We start from the raw sequence: 23,378 nt of genomic DNA, 5'->3' as shown, positions 1-23,378 counted from the left end.
AGTGGGATTCAACTGTCATCTTTTCTCAGATCTTTTTTTCACTTCACACTTTCAAAGCCTGCAGCTCTACCTTCAGGTTTTCAGGCCTCAATTAAGTGTATCACACTGAACTGGCCTAGACAGTGCTGTCGTTCAAGGCCTGCCCGTGTCAAAACACCTATGTTATTTTCATAAGGAAAAAAAAATAACAACACTTTTGTGGTAAACCTGTGCATTTGAAAAGGGTGTACTCATTATTATCCCATTCAAATTTCACTCATTCAAAAACTTTTATGTCTATCTCTATCTTCAGGTATAAATAAAGTAAAAAAGACTCTTCTTAAAATGACTATGATTTTACACTTCGTGTTGTTCGGTAGGTTTAGGATCTGACTTTCAAATAATTGTCAGAAAAACGTCCCTATGTTTTTCAGTATGGAATATGAAAATCCCTTTTTGCTTTGTATCATGCTTTTACTAGAAATAAAGATCTCTTGGTTGGCTCTCTGTTGACAGTTTTGTTGACGATTCACATATATTGAAATTCAACTTAATTCCTTTTCCATGGTTTTATTAAAGACCTAACCCTTGTTTCTGACAGCAAATAGGCAGTTTTGACTAGACTGTACCCAGGATTTAGTGTGTCAGGTAATTAAGAAACAACTATTCTTATATTACTGCTTTGAGATTTTTACCTTGAGCTTTTTTTTTTTTACCCAATTTGAGCTTTTTATTTTAAGTCGCAGTAGGTTGTGCTGAGTTTTCCCCCCCTCTTGTCATATCATCTGCAGCTAGTATTCAACTAGCAATTTGTATTTCCAAATAATTATATGAGTGTTTTTTTCCTGCTTTAAATATACCTAGTATAGTGTTAGAAGGAAATAAATCACATTAGGAATTAGACAATTGGCACTTGTAAAAAATTTACTCAAATTATAAAACTGCTCATAATTGATAAAATGACTTGTGTTAGTTTGTTACATTAAAGATGCCATAGATTTCACATGGGCTTTTTTTTCATTATTTAAGCAAGTATTTACCAAGCTCTGGGAACTATTCTAGACCCTTGGTATAGAGCGGTAATAAAACCCAGTGTATTCCTTGTTTTTCTGGCGTTTACATTCCAATGAAATTTGTACATAAACATTCTTTTCCCATATGTAGTGTTGTAACTATCTTCTCTACCTAGCAACATCAGCTTATTTGTGTCTTCAACCTGACTAACCAGTAAGCTTAACTTTTCAGCTGAAAAACAGTGACAGATGGTCTGTAAACACCGATCTTCTTGGAAGTCTGCAGCAATTTCATAGCTATTAGAAGGGAAGTTTACAAATCAGAAGTTAGTTGGAAGGAAGAGGAAGAGACAGGATGGACAGTACCTTGGAAAATAGTATCGGAATTCAAAGTGACCTGGGTAAATTGGGGAAACAGCCAGAAGCAAACAGAATAGGCTTCAGCTAAGACAAGTGAAATGTAGTGCAGCTATGGAAAAAGACAAATGCGACTTTGTACACAAAAGACCCAAGAAGACAGGTTCTGTACAAGTTTTTAGTTAAGAGATCTAGGCATTGGCAACAAGCCAGCGTTTTTGACACAGGGCCACCTTTCAAAGGTACAATTGAAATTCATAAATGTGAGCATGGACTGTAGGAACCATGCGAAAACACCTTATCACACTTGTTTGGAATGGCAACAGGAAAAACGGCCTCTTGCAAGATTTGAGTGTCCATAAAATGATGGAAAACGATTGCCTTCTAACACTAGGGAATCAAACCACAGACAACTGGTTACTCAAACATATCCCTCATTCTTTCAAACCAGCAAACCCATAAAGCTTATCCAAAACTTCATACTCTGTAAAACTCTAATGATCAAATTTGATATCCTATTCCTCAGTTCCTGTTACTGAGCCCTCACTTATATTTTAACTCAATTTTTAGGATTAAAGTCAGTTATAGTGACACTGATTAATTTGATTTCAAATGGGGCATAAGATGTAAAAAGGTGAGTCATCATAAAAAAGCAACTTTAACCAGTGATCCTTCTTCTATCAGGAAAAAGGCTCTTAATACCAAGGATAAAGAAGAAAATGTATTTTGTTGGAAAGTTCTAGATTATTTTTATCAGTATTTGTGTGGTTTTAGATTTAAAAGCAGGTGGATCTTAATTATGACTGTATGTCACTCATTGTGACTCTAGATCTGTACCTGATCTGGGTTACACCTGGATTTGAGGAAGCTACCTTCCAAAGCCATGTGGCTGGAACTGAATATTGTTCCATTTAGTCAACATTGTATCACTCCATGGCTGTATACCAATAGCATTTCTGTTATTGTTGCTGGACTTTCCAGATTAGCAAGAATTGACAAAAAAAACTCAGTCTGCCTACATTAGTAATTTCACTAATAAGAGTGTCTTTAGGTATATTCAAAAGTTAGAACACACTTAGCAAAACTAAAAACAACTTTATGCTAGGAAAGCTATAACCAGATGGCCTATCTATCAAAAATTTTGATAGCATCATTAGAATTCAATTACAGAACTCCATTTTTGTATGATTAAATTGTTTGTCCTTATATTTTTAACTTTTAAATAAACTGAATGACAGCCAGAAAAAAATATTGAGTCACATGCTTTTTGCTTATGTTTGGTTCTTCCTAACTCAATTGTTTCCTTATTTTAAATCACAGAGCATATTCTTTTACATTGGTATAGAAAAATATATATACATATAGAGAGAGACAGATATGACAAAGGAATATTTTCTTTGGCAATCTACGTGAAGCAAGTGGGCAGAAGTAGCATGCAATCTTCCCAGCTTGTTTGTTTTTTAATTAGTTCAAATTAAGAAATATGTAGTAATGAAGGAAAATATATAGAAATACAGATATAGGGCGCCTGGGTGGCTCAGTTGGTAAAGCATCTGACTCTCGGTTTTGGCTCAGGGCATGATCTCGCGATTTGAGTTCAAGCCCCACATTGAGTTCTGCACTGATAGTGTGGAGCTTGCTTGGGATACTGTGTCTCCCTCTCTTTCTGCCCCTCCTCTGCTCGCACTCTGTGTCTCTCCGTCTCTCAAAAATAAATAAACATTTAAAAAAAGAAGAAGAAGAAGAAATACAGATAGATGCTCCGGCCATAAAGATCTAACCCTTATTTGATCTATGAGGGAAAATAAGAATTTTAGCAATTTTATATATTTAGGGTTTTTACCCTAGTTCATTTTAAGTTGTTTACACCTTTCATTTTCTGTTAAAATTCTTAGAGTAATTTTAGAAAGTAATTATTTGTATTGGAAGGCTAGAATTGTAATTGTATTGTAACTTGAAGGCTAGAATAATAAACATTAGTAGCAGGTGCAATTTACAGGTAGTTTGCTTTTTTAAAATGTTGTGCAGGCCAAATCTGGTCTCTAACAATCATAAATTTGTGTAACATCAACGATACACATGTTTAAGATGTATAGTATTCTGTTTCTTATCTGAATGGCACGATAGCCAACTCTTTGTAGTTTTTCTTGCTGGTATTCTATATATTTATCAGTGGGAAGTGACATCCTGATTGATCCATTGTACGATAAAGTGGAGATCTGCCGTCTCACTCTGTTAAAAACATTTAAATGTATATGTTGTACAATTTCAGCAAATACTCATCGAGGATTTAATAAGTGGAAAATTTTGTGCTACTTCTGTGCTAGTTCTGTGTGGAATGTGTAGGATGCAAACACATGGCTTATTTCCTGAAAGAATTGTAACCTTCCAGTTTTATAAATCCAACAAGCTATATTGTACTTTAAATCTAGAGATGTTCACTTACCCAATTTTGAGGTTAAAATATCTGTTATTTGGGGTGTCTGGCTGTCTCAGTTGGTAGAGCATGCGACTCTTGATCATGAGTTTAACCCCCACATTGGGTATAGAGCTTACTTAAAAAAATAGATAAAATAAGTGTTACTTGATTGATAATTTGCTATATAACAAAGAACTATGATTTTGAGAAAAAATAAAATAAAACTACCATGGCCAAGTTTTTTCTTCTCATTTTTTTGCATTTTCTATGAATAAAGAAACATTTTTGTTTCATTCAATATAGATTACTTATTATTTTGCAATAATTGTAGATTTACTTACAGTTATAAGAAATAGTGAAGAGATTGTGTTCCTTGTACCCAGTGTTCTTCAATAATACCTTGTAAAACTATACTACAAAATCACGCCAGAATATTGACCGATATCCAGCAGTCTTGTTCAGATGTCTTCAATATTACTTATATTTCATTGTATTTGTGTGTGTGTATGTGTGTGTGTGTGTGTGTGTGTGTGTGTGTGTGTTTAGTTCAGTGCAGTTCTATCTATCAAGACTCAGTTTGTGTTATACCAGCATAGCCTACATACAGAATAGCTCCATAGCCACAGGGAAGCCTCATGTTGCCCGTGTATGACCATTTCCACTTCCCTCCCCCTTGCATCTTTAACCCTGTCAACCACTAATCTGTTCTCCATTTCTATCATTTTGTCATTTCAAGAATCTTATGTATATCTATATGGAAATATATTATTTATATATATATATGGAATCATTTAGTACATAACCTTTTGGATTGTCTTTTTTACTCTGTATTATTATCTAGAGATTCATCCAGTTTGTTGTATCAATAATTGTTCTTTTTTTTATTAATGAATAGTGTTTCCTGGTAAGGATGTGCCACAGATTGCTTAACCATTCACCAGGTGAAGGATATCTGGGCTGTTTCCATTTTGGACTATTATAAATAAGGCTGCATGAACATTCATGTATAGGTTTTTATGTGAACATAAATCTCCATTTTATCTGGGATGAATGTCCAAGAGTACAATTGCTGGGTGGTATGGTAATTGAATGGTTACTTTTATAACTATTTTCCAGAGTAGCTATACTATTTGACATTCCTCCAGCAAAGTAGGAAAGATCCAGTTTTCTTCACCCTTGCCAGCATTTAATGTTGTCACCATTTAAATTTTAAGTGTGTAGTGATATCACATTGGTTTCTTTAATAATTTTTTTTAAAGTTTATTTATTTTGAGAGAGAAAGAGACCCAGCACGAGTGGGGGAGTGGCAGAGAGAGAGATGGACAGAGAGTTCCAAGCAGGCTCCACATTGTCAGTGCAGAACTCGACACAGGGCTCAAACTCATAAACTGTGAGATCATGACCTGAGTCGAGATCCAGTCAGATGCTAAAACAACTGAACCAGCCAGGCTCCCCACATTGTGGTTTTAATCTGCATTTTCTTAATAGCTAATAGCAATTCTTTGCATGGTCTTGTTTGCCACCTGTATATCCTTTGCTGTAAAATGTCTTTTTATGTCTTTGGCCCATTTTCTAATTGGATTGGGTTTTTTGTTGTTGTTATTGTTGTTAGTTTTTTGCTTTGGGTTGTTTGGGTGTTTGTCTCTTTGTTTGTTTTTACTGTTGACTTTTAAGAGTTCTTCCTGTATTCCAGATACTAACTTTTTCTTGGATTGCAAATATTTGTAAATTTGTTTGCAAATATTTTCTCCTGGTCTACTGATTGTATTTTCATTCTCTAATGTATATACTGAATTAACAAATACTTGTGTTCAATCTGACTATCCTCATACAATTTGTATTTTCCTCTCCTCAGTCACATTTTCTTTCTTTATCATCTAACATAAACATGCATTCTGCCTATCATTTTTTACACATGGCCTAATTATGTTTAATAAAACTATTCCTCTGATATTTTGCTTTTTTTTTTGGTTAAACAATTCTGGAGGTTGGAGGTTGCAACTCATACTAATGATATATTAGGCACTAGGTACATCTATTTACAAAGAGATGAAATAATTTAGCTTTCTTACTTTATGTGCCAAAGTTCAAACAACCAGTTGGAAAATGGAAAATGGAATTATATATATGCTGGATATTATGAAGTCAATACTTTATTTGAAATATTTAAAATAATATCCATATGATTATTAGATTTGTAAAATCACCTAATTAGTATGCTTAGTACGGTATACTAACAAGAGTGATTATATCTTATTTTGATGTAAGGGATTCCTTTTCTTAGAATTTTAAGAAATGTCAAATTCTTCTGTTGTGTCCACAACTGCTCTCCAAATGTGTGTTTTATTGTAAATGTTGCCTTTTATTCTTTTTTTACTTTCATTGAAAACAACCCAACGGTTTCTGTGAATGAGGGAATATTTTGTTTACTTTGGCTTTTCTTTCCGTGTTTTAAACTTTTTTTTTCAGCTTTTGTTTTGTGTTTTATTTATATGGAAGACTATATTTTGCTTTCATTTCTTTATCTTTTATTTTTAGCAAGCATGGGAGTATACTCTTGCTTATACTTTGGGAAAGAGAACACCCTATATATGGCTTAATCAACATCGTAAACCATTTTCTTTCTTTCCCATTGACTCTTGGATATGTGCATTATTGGAAACATGTGTGCTTTAGTGGCATATATTTTTGAGTCTAATTAGCTGCCTGCCTGTAATCAGGACTATATCAACTGTTGTCATTCTAAATGTTTCCTTTCTTTTTTTCAAACACATTTGCCTGATTGACCTTTTTTTTTTTCTCTGTCTTTCTATGGGGCTGCTCCAGGAGCCATGGCTAATCATCTTATAAGCAATGCTCTGCTTCGTCCGCATGGTACTAACAATCCCTATAATACATTGCTTGGGGAACCGGCGGTCTGTAACAACCCTTCTGTCAGCATGTACAACGCACAAGGTGTGCTGGAGTTTATCTTAATTTTTTCAAGTGAGAGTCCCATTTTATGTAGCTTTTATGGCCACATTCTATTTTGCGTTCTTTCCACTGCCTTTTCTTTCTTTTGGAAGCAGACACACAGACTCCCTTTGCCTTCCACCCCTCTTGGTGCTTTTATTTTCCATTTTCCTTAGGTTTCCTTTAGTAACAAATGGTTTCCCTCCTTCTGATAAACAAATGCTTAATTCACCAATACGTGTTTGTTTCTCTGTAATGTTATAAAATGTATTGTGTCGTGTCAGTGCTTGTCTTGTTGTTGATCGATTTCTATATTAAACACCTGTGTATGTATTTTGAGAAATGAGAATTTGCCTAAGGTAAGTAAAATAAAGACTTGATTCGATAGTCTTAATGGTATAAGATCAAGAAAGTAATCTTTGTTATGCCATGAAGAATACTCTAGGTGCAAGGCATCAGTGCTGTTGAAAGCACTTAGATCAGCTCCATGGAAAATTACATTGAGCTAAGCCATGGAGAAAAGATCCATTCCGTTTGCTATTGAACTGAACAATACCAAGTTAGGTTCCACACTAGCCTGCCATTGCCTGTGTGAGTGACTCAGGACAGTCGGGACTTTTTTTCCTGCTGTGGCTACGTGTGAAAAACAAAGCTTTGGGATACGGTTCTTCTGAATGATATGAAAATTTAATTACTTTAAATGATATAAAATTTTAATTACATCCCAAACAAGCATAAATCTCTTTAAAACCACTTACAATATGAGTGTTTGGACAGGCATTACCTTCTCTAAGAATAAAGATGTACTGGGGCACAAGAAATTAAAACAATTTATATCATTTGGAAGAAACCACAGGAAAAAAAATTAGTCAAATAAAACTTTCCTAAAAGAAAAGTCCTAGTTAGGGATCCACTTATGTAATATTATATCTGAAAAAAAATTCACTATAACAAAGAGACTTAAAAGTGGTTGTTTGAAGTTGGATGTGACAGATTAGCAGTATATTAACTTTCCTAGGCAATTCTGAATAAAATTTCTATTATTCTTTATGGGAATCTCTGTGTTTTCTTTTCCTTCTCAGTCAGAGATAAAAGATTAGTGGCATGAGTGTGTAAAACTTGGTGTGAGTGGCCATCCCATGAAAGTTTGTTTGTTGCAGAACTGAAATTGGGTGTCTAAAACCTTCTGAGTTTCCCAGATACCTTGCCAGGGACAAAGGATGATTTTAAATTATTTCAAAAATTCTGAAGTCAGTAATACAGAGTGACTTCAGGAATATGCTCAAACTGTATCTCAGTAGGATGAAGTAATTAGCGAATTTTTGAATTATCAAGTTTCAGAAGGCCTGCATGTCTAAGAATCAGACTTTGAGAATCAAAAGCAGGGATAGAGCTCACGAATTCTCTTCACCACATTGCTGACATTCTGTCAGCCTGTGCCCATTTCCTTTAATGGGACCCTTCTCCCCTCAGGATTTCATACATTCAATTGTTGAAATGCTCCATTTGTTATGTATATTTTTCCCTTCCACTGAGCTGAAATTTGCCTCTGACCATGATGCTTCGATTTGCCTTCTAGAGCAAGGAAGAGCAAAGTATTCTGCTTTCTGTGTCAATCCTTTTAAATACTTTGAAAGCAATTGATCTAGCTTCTTTGAGTCCTCCATTTCCCCAGTAAAACCAACCCGGTGCCATCAATACGAGATAGTTTCTGGGTCCTTCCTGGTGGTTCCCTCTCTAAATTGTCTCTCCTCTGTCAATGTCCCTATTTTATTGTGGCCCTCAGTGAAGTGTACATAACACTTGTATATTTCACAACATAACAAATGTGGCTTAACAGAACAAGTCAGCAGACCTTATACAGGCTTGGTTTTTTTTGTTTTTTTGTTTTTAAATTAGGTTAAGTTACAGATAATTGTGTCATTATAAACATTTTGCAATGTGCTGACATCTTAGTAAGTTTTCAGTGATGTTAAGTGAAGATTTATACCATATCTGCAAATTAAATCTATTCTACATTATTCACTTTATGCAAAGAGTTGGAAAAACACTGAAAATTGTTTTACTTATTGAATATTGTTTCAGAACATGTAAAAATTTAGACCACATTTTGTTTAGCGTTTTTGATTATTCAGATATAATTTCTAATGTCTTATGTAACAAAAAACTAACAATTATTAATCTATATGTCTTCCCTAATTCAATATCTGCTTTCTTGTCCTGTTTTATTTTTACTGGAATCATAAATTAGGCAATTTTTCTGAGGATGGAACACTATTGTAAACACTATCAAAGTGAAATTCTGTAGATGCAAATTTAAAGTAATACCATATATATATAAGGTTTTATTCCTGTGGAATTTATTACTGGATATTGCTATTACGATGATCAATAAATACACAAATGATGCTTCTGAATGGGTTTATTGTTTTTCCCAGCAAATTAAATAAATACTACTGACTTTTCTTAAAAACAAGAGCAAATAATTTTATTAATGTTTCTCAGAGTCAGAGGTGAAATTATTTAATGGCTTAATGTTTTAATATTTTTTAGGATATTAAACTATGGTAGTGCTTAAAATCATTCTTTTTACCACTGACCCCAAATAAATCTTAGTGATTGTCATATTGCTACTAATCTTATGCTTTCAGATGAATGCACTTAATATTCTTACTGGCAAGGGGAAATCTTACATGAAATATAGGTGGCTCGGTATGTACTGGAGTGGTTTATGTTGAAGTACCACTTGGTTCTGTACTATTGGGTCCTCTAATTCAGTTGCACTAAGACCATCCAAGCAAAGGAGCATTCAGATATAAGTATCCATATTTGTTTGTAATGCCTTTTTTTAAAATATGTAGAGATGTGTTCATAGAGTTACTGAAGCATATAGAGTTAGGAATAAAGATGAATAATATGCTTTTATTATATCGGATTGAGATTCTATCTGTGGACATTTTTGAAAACTTCATGCATTGTATTTCTGGACCATTATATTCTTATCAGGATTAGAAAATTCAATTTTTGCAAGATAAATCTTGTTATAGATTAACCTATCAAGACAGCATATAGAGCCGAAGCCATGATTTCACAAAATAATTTACATTTTAAAGTAACTAATTCTACCATAGAACTTAAAGAAAGACATACCCTTAGGACAGGATATAATGAAGAATACATGATAGGTGGTAAGAATACAAGATTATATTATAAAATATGTAAATAAATGTTCTATGATGGCTTCAAAGCCTAAGGCAGGTGGAAGAACTAGATAGTAGGGCACAGAGGAAATCTACAAGATTTTCTTTTTGATTTCAGTTCTTCCACTGTTAGCAGGGTGGAGTTAGATAAGGTTCAGCCTATTTTGGCTGGAGTTCCCTCATCTCTGAGAAGCAGGAATTGAGCTTCAGTTATCTCTCATAGGCTTTCCAGTTCTAAAATTCTGTCATTTAAGGAAGGAGCCATAATGAGCTTACAAACGATTTGCATCTGTTAGTATACTGGTTTGGCTCTTTATTTCAAATTATTTTTTCTAAAGCTATTTTGAAACTTTATTAAGAGAACCTTCCTCTCCATCTTGAAATAAAGTCAGTCTTTTTTCTGAAAAGCAAATCACCTTTTAAGTGCAAAAACCATCTCTTAAAGGAATGGTGAAATTCTAACAAGCTGGAATCTCCTGAAACGATCTAGCCCAATGAATTTCCTGGTTTTGATTTTAGGATGATTTAACCTTCCTGTAAACAAAATCAGCAAGAGCCGTCCTTCATGACCTGATTAAAATAGGAGTGTTTTTTAAAAAGTAATTTTGCCAGGATTGTTTTTTAAAGGATCAGTTCTAAAAATGTTTGATTGCATGATTGTGCAAGAATCCAGAAGAAAACCGGACACTGATGGTGGTATTTTTCTTCCCCTCCTGTTGTCTTGATACAGAATAACAGTTGGATTTAACCATTTTCTTTTTTCAAAGTTACACGACTTTTGAATATGAGCTCCAGAAATGACAGTTCTGATCAGTATTATTCACAAATGATAAGAAGCATTTGGATAGTTATAATGGGGGAAATATAACCTTTTTACGTGGAAAAAAAAGATTCATAAAGGAAAAAAGACACGAATATGGAAACCTACAACTGTGTTTTTTTTCTCTGTGTACATGCTAAAGATTTTATTTATAATTTTACTGAAAAATTTTAAAATTAAATAACATTTCTTAGAAGCAGGTATGTTCAAACATACATACACATAAATATATGCAATATTGAAATGCAGTTGTGGGAATCGTCATGGCTTGCCTTCAAATCTTTACTCTCCTTGGTTGGTGTGATAATCTTAACTTTAAAGTAGATGTGTTTTTGTTTAAAATTTGTTATAAACTGTAGAAACGCTTATTAAAGACTCATTTTATTAGCATGTGTTAAGGGGGGGGTTCTTATTTTCTGACTAACATTTCAGTATTTTTAATTATGATAAACCATGTAACACAGACTCATGAATTTGGGGGCAGTGGAAATTATTTCCTTTGACTCTTTTTTCTGCATATCATCAATTTGCTTTTTACTCATGTTTCTTCTACTGTCGCTGTAAGCTTACTTGTTGTTTTTTCTTTCCTTTTCTTCATGCTGTCGTTTAGAGCCCTACAGAGAGACAAGTATGGGAGTAAAGCTAAACATTGCATATCAAATGTAATTTTTTTTAGTTCACTTTTATTGCATCACATATAGATGATGTAGTTATTAAAAACAGTTCATCTCACAATTTAAAAACTAAAGAGCCTATGAATCGACTTATATAAATTTACGTTAATAGAGATTAGACGCTTTTGTTGTCTGATTCTTTTACTGTGTCACATAATCAACATAGTTGTTAAGTCTCATGTAATGTTTGTGTGAGTTAAATTGTTTTTAAATTAAGCATTTATTTTTGCTAAGTAATTCATAAGCTTTTATTTTTTTATTACTACATTCCATCATACACATATATGTCACATGCAGCATATCCACTTTATTTTACTATGGTTGTTTCCGACCTGTACCTAATGCATTGACAACAGAAGTAATACACACGTTTCAATGCATCAGTCACTCAGCCATAACCATCATGCATACCATGGCAGCCTCCACAGCAGCAATCACCCATCGCATATGGCCCTTTAAAGAACATTTACTTTTATTTTTCTTAACATTGTGGATTTGTCTACAAGATATCTTATAACATGAAAATAAATCGCTTCACCCTATGTCTGTGATGGCTGCTTTTTAATGAATTTTATGCATTGCTGTCTTTAGAAACTGTTACTTGAATACAGAGTATGCAGCAAAAGTCCATATATAAATTGATACATTTGGGACACTTTATTTAAACCAGCAAAGAAGGAGTTCAGTTTTGATAAACATAAGTGCATCACAGATATAGAATGAATGTTATATTTTCACAAGTTAGCAGTGTATTGAGAAGTTTAATAGAATTCTTCAATTAATTGTTCTGTAAAGAAATATCCTTTCTTACTTATGAGTATTGGTTAAATGTTTGTGTTTTATTTTCTTTCGTGGTTGCATTTGAACTGATTTTGGAACTATTATAGATTCTTGGATTTCTGTTCATTCAAGAGAATGCAAAAACCTTGAAGAAGCATGTGGTTAAATTTTATTTCACTGCAACTATTTCTTCCCAGAATAAAATGTTCAATCTCTTTTAAATTCAAAGTTTAATATGCACACAAAGTCATCACTCATTATGACATGGAATCTTTAATACTGACACTATGTTTTTAGGAATCAGATACCTGTGTCTTTACACATTCTTTTGTAGTATTACCTAATGACCCTAAACAATCGCTAATGGGTTAATATGTAGAAAATGATATTAGAAAGTAAATCTAAATATTTTTGTTTTGAAAGTTCCTAGATGCATATTATTTTGATGTGCCATTTATTTGACTAAGCATTATTCCATGACTACATCATTTTGACAAATTTAACATAATCCTTTTGTGGTTTTGTGTGTAGGAATTATGTTTAATCTTGCAAAATTATATATCAAATTATTAGAAGCTGCTTGATTCTTTCACTTTTGACCAGAATATTCAAAGTACCACACATGAATTATGTTAATATTATGCCTATTTTAATGTTAAAACAACATGTAAAATTAAAGGTAATGAATTATTAAATTGACTTTGATGTGTATAAATTGAAAGCTATGAATGATTACACCAAAATTTTCGTTATTTTTTTTCTAAGTTATAACCAAATATGTTTCAAATAGTGTCAGGCAATGTTTGTGTGGAAACTACAAATTTATAGGTTTTTTAAATTGTTATTTTAAAGAATTATTTTAGATACTTTTCCATTTATAAGGTTCCTATCAATTGTCCCCAAATGTATATAAAAATGTGTACATATAGACTTAATAGTATGTTTTGTTTCCAAACATTTTATAATTAATTAAACGTGCTAGCAATTTATACATACTTCATAGTCGGATGTTTCTGCCTTTGTGTTTGTGTGTGTGTTCTGTGGCCAAATGGATGTAAATGTCATAGTGTTTTGTAATCTTTTTCAGAGGGGCTTCTGAACAATGCCAGGGATACAAGTGTCATGGATACTCTACCACTGAATGGTAACCATGGCAATAGTTACAGCATTGCCAGTGGCGAATACCTGAGCAACTGTGTGCAAATCATAGACCGTGGCTATAACCACAATGAGACCGCCCTAGAGAAAAAGATTCTGAAGGAACTCACTTCCAACTATATCCCGTCTTACCTGAACAACCACGAGCGCTCCAGTGAACAGAACAGGAATCTGATGAACAAGCTGGTGAATAACCTTGGCAGTGGGAGTGAAGATGATGCCATTGTCCTGGATGACGCCACCTCCTTCAACCACGAGGAGAGTTTGGGCCTGGAACTCATTCATGAGGAATCTGATGCTCCTTTGCTTCCCCCAAGAGTCTACTCCACAGAGAACCACCAGCCACACCATTACACCAGAAGGCGGCTCCCCCAAGACCACAGTGAGAGTTTTTTCCCTTTGCTAACCAACGAGCACACAGAAGATCTCCAGTCACCCCATAGGGACTCTCTGTACACCAGCATGCCAGCACTGGCTGGTGTGCCTGCCACAGAGAGCGTTACCACCAGCACCCAGACCGAACCCCCACCGGCCAAATGTGGTGATGCCGAAGATGTTTACTACAAAAGCATGCCAAACCTAGGCTCCAGAAACCACGTCCATCAGCTGCACACCTACTATCAGCTAGGTCGCGGTAGCAGTGATGGATTTATAGTTCCTCCAAACAAAGATGGGACCCCTCCAGAGGGAAGTTCAAAAGGACCAGCTCATTTGGTCACTAGTCTATAGAAGATGACACAGAAATTGAAACCAACAAAACTGCTAACACCTGGTTGACTGTTCTGAATTGATATAAGCAGTGGTAATAATGTGTGTACTCCTAAATCTTTATGCTGTTCTTGAAAGACAAACACAAACTTTCAGACTTTTTTTTTTTTTTTTTAACTGGGATTTTTAGGTCAGCCCAGGGGAGAAAGATAACTGCTGAAATTCCCCTGTGCCCTCTCCTTTCTTGTCATTTCCCCCTCAGATGGAGACTTCATTATGTTAATGAACGAGATATGAAGAAAATGGCGCTCATTGTGGCCTTGTTGAATTATGTTGTGTTTGTTCTAACATCTCTGATGCTCTGTTACTATAATTACAAGGACCTGATTTTTAAAAGGCCAGAACAGTTGTTTGACATTAGTAACAATGCTGCATCTAGATTGGAGTGCTGCACAAACAAACATAAAAACAAAGCAAAACTGTATCACATAGTGGTTTTTAGTCACTCACAACCTGAATTCACCACAGTGGGAATAGCTGTGGAATACAAAATAAAACAACAAATTAATAATGAAATGGAGGGGAATTCTAGAATTATATGCTAAATGCATATTTTATGATTTGCTGTATTAACTGATGATAAAACTAATGGCAGAAAAAAAATTGAACAATTTCTATGTAATGTACAGATACTAGCATTGCACATATAGTCAGCTTTCTGTTCCTCCAGAATTTGAGTCCTGTTAATGTAGTGGAAAAAAAGAGATATTTTTTCTTTTTCTTTCGTGCTGGTCTTGCAAGTTTGTCTGCCAGTAAGAGAGCAAAGTTTCCTTCCTTCCTTCCTTTTCTTTCTTCCTTCATTTTCTTTGCTTTTTCTTCTCTTTTTCCTTTCTTCTTTTTTTTCTTTCCTTTTATTTTTCCTTTATTTTTTCTTTAAAATTTCACCTGGCAAAATAAATAAATAAATAAATAAATGAAACTATCACTTTATAAGAATCATTTTCTAGTAATGCAAACAAATTATTTTTTACAAAAAAATAAAATAAATAAAATTAGACTTCCTTCCCTCACTATATATCTTTATTCAGTCAGAATATTTCCAAGAGCATTTTTGCAGATTAGAGCAGGACGAACTTTTATGTTTACAGTATACATCTGTTGTAATGCAAAGTATATTTGGCAAGCAGTTCATCACCAAGACAGTAGCTATGATTCTAGAAGTCAAGAGGCGTCAATAGAACTAGTGGGGCTTCTGCATGTGAAAAAAAAAAAGGTATCCCATAGGCATTAAAGTGCTGAATGCTCAGTCTGAGCCCCAAGTGGGCACGCGCACTACCAATTTTTAAAGGAAATTCACTCCCTTGTAGTAAGAAATGAAAGGTCAAGTTATTTTGAAGTGATTTTTTTTAAACTCTTCTGTTTATTAACAGGAAAATTTATTTATTTGACAGGATTTTAAGTAATGTAGGAATACAAGAGGTAAATTAGCAGCACATATAATTTTTTTTTAAATTTATGATCCATTTTGTATGGTCTCAAAGTTGGATGACCTCATTACTAATATTTGTTGTAAAAGTGAAACTTGTTTGCCAACCAATAAACAACTGATTGAGATTTAGAAGATATTGTTTTGATGTATGTACTATATGATGAATTATTCTTTTCATTTTTCTCGTCTTTCCTTCTGTTTTCATTATATATACTTTGCTAATCGATTACTCTATGGCCCAAATGAGCCATGCAATAGAAATCAGATCTGCCTAGAAGAATAACCTAAGCACAAAATTTTACCATTTTTGCAGACAAAGTAAACCAGAAAAATGGGATGGGCATGTTTATGTTGAATGAAATAAGATGCATAACTTACTTTTAAGCAGGTTAATATCAGCTACTATGTGCTTATTTTATAAGCAGCAGCCATCATGCTTACTATAAAAACCAGCTTCAATCAGAGATTTATGTATTGAATTGAAGAGGGGGTGAGTCACTTATTTTCCTTTCCTGTAAGTTCTATTTTGATGTCAGAAATTTAAAGTCATTCAGTTGGCTCAAAGCTGCCAGTTTAATGGCAAAGAGAATATCCATTTTATAAAGATAGTAGAAGACATTTTTATGCTAATTTTTCTTGCCCCATATATGAAACAAAGTCCTTTCAAAGAAACTTTCTAGATCTCCAATTACTGAAGAACCTTTACCGGCAGTGTCTAAACATAGAGTCCCTTCTAGAGCAAAGCTAGAATGAATTTGCCAAATTGTAATTTATCTTGTAGTGTATGATATTTTGGTGACTTCTTCCCCCCCCCCCAAATCTGAACACCACCCACCTATTAATTAATTTCTTAAATTAAGATGAGATGGAATAGTTTATGGAATAACCAGTAATCTCTATATAGTTTAAGAATATATGACAAAAGAAAGAATTCTGTGCTGGACCAGAGTACATCATAATCTTAATATTCACCTCAGAATATTTTATGCTCATTCCTTTTTAAGTCTCTAGAATTGTTCTTGAGTTGCAGGAGAACCTCAAGCTTTAATGGTAATTAGGTTTTCACATCCCACACTGTGGCAATATTAGCACCTGAAAGGTGGTTTGCCTATCTGTTGCATAGAATACATCTGGTAATGAAAAAGCACCTTTTAGACAACTTGTCTAAAGCTGGCCTGTGGATTATGAGCGCTTATGCTTGTTTCGCCAATTCAGCAGAGATCTATATGAAAGCAGCTCGTCAGTAAGAAGCTAGTTTCACAGAACAATGGGGAAACTACCTCAAGTCAGCTTGCTGAGGCTGCCAATTCTGATTTTCTGATATTGCTACCTCCCTGCCCGCTATCTTTTATGTATCATTACATGGAATTTGAAACAGGTAGCCTCCCCAGCTTTACACAGACCAACTGAAGAAAATCACTTGAATACATAACTGGTGCGGAAGGCCATTTAGGACTGTCAGTTACTACCAAGCCCTTGCATAAAGATGAAAGGGTGAGATGTTTGAATTCGAATACATCACAATTGATGTGCTATCAGAGAGACAAGATCCCAAAGACTTTTACAGAAAGAGATTGTTCCCTCAAGTTTTATGTGACTATACTGAAACAAAACAGTAGATATAGGAGCTAATTATGTGTACATTTCAATAGAAATTTGTGTATATCTAACATGTATTCATTTAGTCCTTTTTATACTAGCAAGGCTTGAGTTCCTAAACTTGACTTTTTTTCACATGTATTTTCATGCATAGCTATTGATAAATTAATAATTTTTAAAAAGTTTATTGTTTTTTTACCACCTTTGGTTGACTATACTTCAATACCCTGTGCCATTCATGACTTACTTATCTGCCTACTTCTGATATGCTTATCTGAAATTCTATAAAAAACTAAATTTTCATCAAGCAGACGGACTGTACCTACATAGCACATCATTTGGGTAGCTGGAAGTAAAAGTTATGCCAATAAAACAAACCAATTATTATTTCCTAGTAAAATAATATTTTTGTAATATTTTACTCTCGAGCTTTTTTTTTTTTTTCTTTTGAGGTCTATCTCCCAAGGTACTTTGCAGGACACTAGCTAACAGATCTCATGTCTAGTTGACTCACAGACTGTTGGATTGTTGCACAGCCCATGTTCCTGATAATATTTATGGAGAAAACTACATTTTGTGAAGGAAAAATAGATTTGAATTTCAATTTAAGTTTTTGAACATCCCTCAAGTTCCACTCTATTAAAAGTAAAAAATACTATAGTTGAATAATAAATTGCCATGCTTAAATAATCATGACAAAAAAGAACTTGCATGAGAACAATTATGTCAAAGTGAAAATAATCAGGAAACTGTATTAATAAAATGTAGATAATGGAAATATCCTTAACTTCCTATCAGGCAAATTCACAAAGACTCAAAACTAAAGTGTAGTTTATGATATATACTTTTAAAATCCCCATTAACCTAAAAATGTCAACATATTGTTAAAAGATCTTTAAGATTTAGTGTTTTTAAAAAATTAATTTAGTTGGTGTGACGAAACTTTTCATGGTAATAGAGATAAACATATAAGAGAATTAGTAATAGTCATAGAACCCATGGACTTAATTTTAGCCAGTATCTTCAGCTTTTTGCCCCACACGTGTTCCAATCCATTGACAAAGGTTTACTTAGTTTAAAAAATGACATTAAAAACTTTTAAAGACTGACTTTCTGCAGTATAGAGAACAAAAGGGAGAGGAAAACCAGTTTCTGGGTTGTCTAAAGATCAACTCAAGACTAATCAATAATCAGCTCCTATTAGTGAAAGAAACATTTGTTTTCAGAAGTTGTGCGTTAGTATTATACCAAAGTGCTACTGCTTGAGGTGTTTTAGAAAAAACAAAACACTACAGAACTACTATACTACTACAAATTTAGAGAGAGAAAGAAAGAAACCCAGACTCTAATTTGATTTTGAGCAATTCTAAAAATATTGACAAGAATGTCCTTTCTTCTGTTACAAAACTATTTGAGATAAAATAACAATATGTACGATCTTCCTAGTATATTGTAGTACCAAGGCATTAAGATTTGATGAGTTCATGTTTAGTGGTTCATAATTATAACTCACAACATAAAACAATTACTATGCATTTCTAAAAATACTTTACATACAACCTCTGTTAGATTTCTGCACATTAATAAATTAGGAACATGGGAGCACAAGAGTGAAACAGCAACATTAGAAAATAACTTATGGAAGCATTTTTGTGCAAATGAATTCTACGTGGAAAGCTTCTTTGAGCTCTTAAAATAGATTTGATGGATCCCAACCAGAAATTCAAGTTTGTAATCAGCAAATACATACTTCTGAAGCCATCTGAAAAATATTGATAAATATCTAAATTTTCATTTCTAAATTAAAATGTTGGTAGCTGCTTCTTTCCTGCTTAGGCCATAAGAGGAATCTTTCCTATTTTCTAATTAACCTGATTAGTTTCTACTTCACTTTTGCTTTAAAAGGGAAATCAATCTTTAACTTTCACCTATACACTTACTTACATACTTTGATTCCTTTTATTTACAGCTTGCAGAAGAAATAGCTTGTTTACAATATTGCAAACTTTGTGATTTTTGCAATATAACAGGTAGTTACTATAGTTTTGCATATTTTCATTTTCAATAAACTTATTGCCCTACCCTCTTTACAAAAATTAAAAGCACGTCTCCAACATCCAGGACCTGTAGGTTATTATTCAAATGTCTTCGTTTCAGCTATGTTTTGATGTTTCTTTCTCTCTCTTAATAGTATGTCACACAAACTTTTTTCATTTCACTTGTGTCCCATCAGAGTATTTCAAAGGTAAAGGCAAACTATGGTTTTTAAGAAGGCACGTGAAAGGAGAACTTTGATTTATAATGAAGAAGTTGAGGAAGACTACACAAGGGAAAACCCTCTGTTGGGATAAGCAAGTCTTTTCCATCACAATATGAACACAAGAAGGGCAGATCCAAGTTGGCATACTTATGGTGAGGCAGCAGGACCTAAATTCGAGTTCAAAAGAAAAAAAAATTCCAGGAAAAAATAATGAAATTGTTTAGAGTGGTAAAAACTTAACAGTGTAACAAGTGCTACTGGTGTGTTAAAACAAAAATTGAAGTATACCATATGATAATTTTATCCTGCTGTTTACACAGGAAACTCTAAACACGTTCAGCACTCCTTAGATATTTCTTGTCTAGCCACACCTTGTCTCAAGGACACATGAATATTTTATAAATGTTTCTTAAATATAAGTATTTTGCCTCAATTCACTTTCACTCTCTAATCTGCTTATTCTATTGTATGCCAACACAGTTAATGCTACCAGTAGCTATGCACCTTTTAGAGCTTTATTATGAATCTTTCTAATAAACATTCAATTAATATTAAATTGGAATTACGTACATTGTGCAAAATAATCCGTAACCAAGCAATATTCATATTACAGGCTAATTTATTATATATATGAATATTACATTGAGACTGAACAAATAATTACACAGCTGAAAATATTACTCTCAAGTCCTTTCTCTCTTCAATTATTGTAGTCAATTCGTAAAATTCTGCAGACAGTTGTATGACATGTATCAAAGTACTCCATAATCCAAATGTGTCTAAAAGTATTCCCAATGCTTCTTTCATTCTAGAATGCTAAAGAAAAGAGCTTGAAAGAAGAGGAAAGGAAAGCCGACTCCTAAGGATCTAATTTAGATTAACATTGCCATTCAGAATGAGTGATTTTAAAATGAGAATGTTCCACTCTGTGATCTGAGGTTATTAAAATTTTACAGGTAGTCCAATATTGGAGGATTTTAAATTTAAAAAGAGTTAAGTCTGTCTCAATGGCCCAAGACTGCAGAATTTCACACTACATTGGCAAGGAAATGTGTTTGAAATCTATACCTGAAGTAGCTTTTTAAAGGTTAAAAATTCCCTGATTCTTCTGAAGGTAAAACTGGTAAATGATCCTGGCTTCAAGATGAAATGGACTGGTTGACTTCAAAAAGTGTTTGGCAAAAATCAAGAATGTCATCAACCCTTTAATAGTAGGTAGAGGTCTTTGAGGATACAGAATACAGTGACTAGAACACAATGTCCTCTTCTGCTGACCACTGCCTCATGTTGGAGAGCATTTTTAATGCCTTGAATTTCAAGTTGTCACAATGTCTTATGTTTTAAATACCATCATGAATCAAGAAAGATGAGGAAAAAAACATTCAAAGTTGGTTTTCATGCCTCATTTCAGAATAAAGATTTCCTTTACCATTCTAAGTAATAAAAATGATGTGTCTTGAAACAGCTGTAGACAATCAGAATGTGTTCATTTATAAACAAGTCTTTGTATATTCTAACACTATTCTTTGCCTACGACCTCCAAAATCAGTAAGTGTAGAAAGAGTCAGCTGGATTTCCTTTCATTTGGTTTCTGTAAATGCATTGGAAGTAGAAGGATAATCTGGGACATTTTTCCACACTGTTTTCCCACTTGCCAATCATTAAATCTAATTCAAAATATATCTTTTTTTTAAAATGATAGTTTATTTTTAAAAATAACAACTAATTAAGTTATTTCTCATTGATAGGAACGATTTCTCTTTTTAGGAACAAGAATATAGCTATCGCAGGCTCTGGTCTCTTACCATTCTCATATATTTACATGTGGAATTAATCTTATCATATACACCTACCAGGTTTCTATCTATTGGATTTTTTTCCCTTGTACAACCTTTCCAACCTCTTTTTTTTTTTTTCTTAAATGCTCTGTACAATCACATGTAAAATCATGAGCTACAAACCTCAATAAAAAATGTCAGTAAACAATAAGTGATGTAGTCACTGTTATTATATGGGAGTACCAAAACTTTGGTTTTGGGACAGTTTTTCAGACTGCAGGATAATTGAAACATAGACTCCTAATATATTTCCTTGCTATCCCTACACCCTGCCACCCTTCTCTTCACACACCAAAGTAAAATGCAAGGGCTTTTATTCTTTTTTTCTCTTTTAATTTTTTCAGAGAGCTGCCACCACCCAAGGTATCTATGAGGTTATTTGTTCTTTCCAGAAAAGATAGGAAGTTAAATTAAGAACTGCGTGCCCTTAAAGTCTGCCGATACTGAGATGTAATCAAATGTAGTCATATCTGTCCCCTGATCTTATTTCTCCCCACCTCAAACTAGGGTATTGTTGGGTAGAAGTAAGGACAGTCAGTCACTGATGACTTTGGTGCACAGAAGACTACAGAGGTCTGTGCTGTGACATGCTTTTCCTCTTTTGAATAAAGGGCCGTATCAATATTAGTATATGTTGCGGATCACAAAGATAGACATTATATAATCATTTTGTAGTGTCAGGGATTCTGATTATTTAGTTTACTAACACTGAACATCAGAAAAATGAACAAAATATCAGCTGGGAAAATCTAATCCAGATATTTCTCCCTTATAATGTTAAAAATACATTTTCATAAGAGATATTTTGAAAAGAAATTAAGAGGAATCCTCAGATACTGAGTGCCCAGGATGTGCCTGGTACTTTGCATTGCTTCATTTAATCTTTCTAATAATACAGTGAAATGGATTTTTATTCATGCTCACTTTACAGAGGACATTGAAATTCAGATCTCACAGTCATAGAGCTAGTGAGTTTTGAAACACACTCTCGCAGTCTAAAGTCCATTTTGATTTTTTTTACAATGTTATACTGTATCAACTAAATGATTCGTTGAAAAAAAATTAACCCAACCCTTTTCATTTAAATAAGAAGCCGGGGTAACAGACAGCCAAGGAATCATTGAAAACATACAGAACCTACTTTTAAGACACTCAAAGTTTATGTAAACTCCATTTTACTTGGCAGACTGAGGTTTCACCAATTCTTTATCTTTGAACAAATTACTTTCCTAAGCTCATTTCTAAAGTAAATATAATATCTGAAAAAATAAACAAAACAATGTAAATACAATATCTATTTTGTATGTGATATATATGTGTAAAAGTGTATTACATATATAGCGTGATATATATGTATCACCATATATATATATATATATATGCTGTACTTGGTGCACATGAAACCCTTATTTAGAAAATTCTGAAACACATTCTAAGTTAGTACTAGTATCTTGTTGTTTGTATTCTTACACCCTCACCCCCAATACACATAATGGATAAAGAATAGTACTATACACCCACATCAAATTCTAGTGAAAGGTTCACACTGATCTATAGGATTATTTCATCCCTTATCAAAGCAGCATAATAACTGCACGTTTCTTTGTCTTTATGTATGCAATTTCTCAGTATTTAATCTTTATAAAACGGTTTTAACAGCTGTACTTCTAGTGATCAAATACACCATTTTATAATCTGTTTTCAAATGGTCTTATTTGATGGAAAAAAAATGGTTCTAAGTTTAATTAAATTTGGGAGATTCCAGATTAAGCAAAGTAAAATAGATATTTTTTTTAATTGCAGACTTCAGAGAACACACTGCAAAGAGTACTATATATTGCGCTCTTTCGTAAAACTATCTGGCCCTGAAATCCTCAAGGAACCTGAAGAGCAATGCATTGAGCACTATTAACCCATGGAACTCAGTTTGTGATACACCACCCAAAATATTTTTCTTACAACTGAGTTTTTTTTCCCTAAGTAATTTATGTTAATGAAATACTGGAGGTGTGACGCCCTCCAATATTAATTTATAACTTTATAACTCATGATAAGATAATGTTATAGTAACATTATTTCCGCTAATGTCTGGTCCCAATCTTTAGGTGGAGGAAGAACAATTCATGAAATGA

At 33.4% G+C, this 23,378-nt stretch overlaps 1 protein-coding gene across 33 annotated transcripts in view; it reads left to right on the top strand.

Moving 5' to 3' along the window:
• ADGRL3 (adhesion G protein-coupled receptor L3) overlaps positions 1 to 21,397 on the top strand; it is an 847,777-nt gene extending 826,380 nt beyond the window's left edge. For 8 of the 33 annotated variants that reach the window (XM_086704954.1, XM_086704945.1, XM_086704938.1 and 5 more), the window contains 3 exons: positions 6,595 to 6,723; positions 11,351 to 11,368; positions 13,282 to 21,397. In XM_086704954.1, coding sequence (XP_086561080.1) covers positions 6,595 to 6,723; positions 11,351 to 11,368; positions 13,282 to 14,081 — 947 coding nt within the window. In that variant the 3' untranslated portion in view covers positions 14,082 to 21,397. Of the gene's footprint in view, positions 1 to 6,594; positions 6,724 to 11,350; positions 11,403 to 13,281 lie in introns of all 33 variants that reach the window. The other 25 variants (XM_086704959.1, XM_086704957.1, XM_086704956.1 and 22 more) reach the window with 5 other exon arrangements.
• Positions 21,398 to 23,378: the final 1,981 nt, after the last annotated feature.

The sequence above is a fragment of the Puma concolor genome, chromosome B1 (genome assembly GCF_028749965.1).
Source record: "Puma concolor isolate L17-30 chromosome B1, mPumCon1.1.hap2, whole genome shotgun sequence".
Classification (NCBI taxonomy): domain Eukaryota; kingdom Metazoa; phylum Chordata; class Mammalia; order Carnivora; family Felidae; genus Puma; species Puma concolor.
This window is presented reverse-complemented; position numbering and strand designations above follow the sequence as displayed.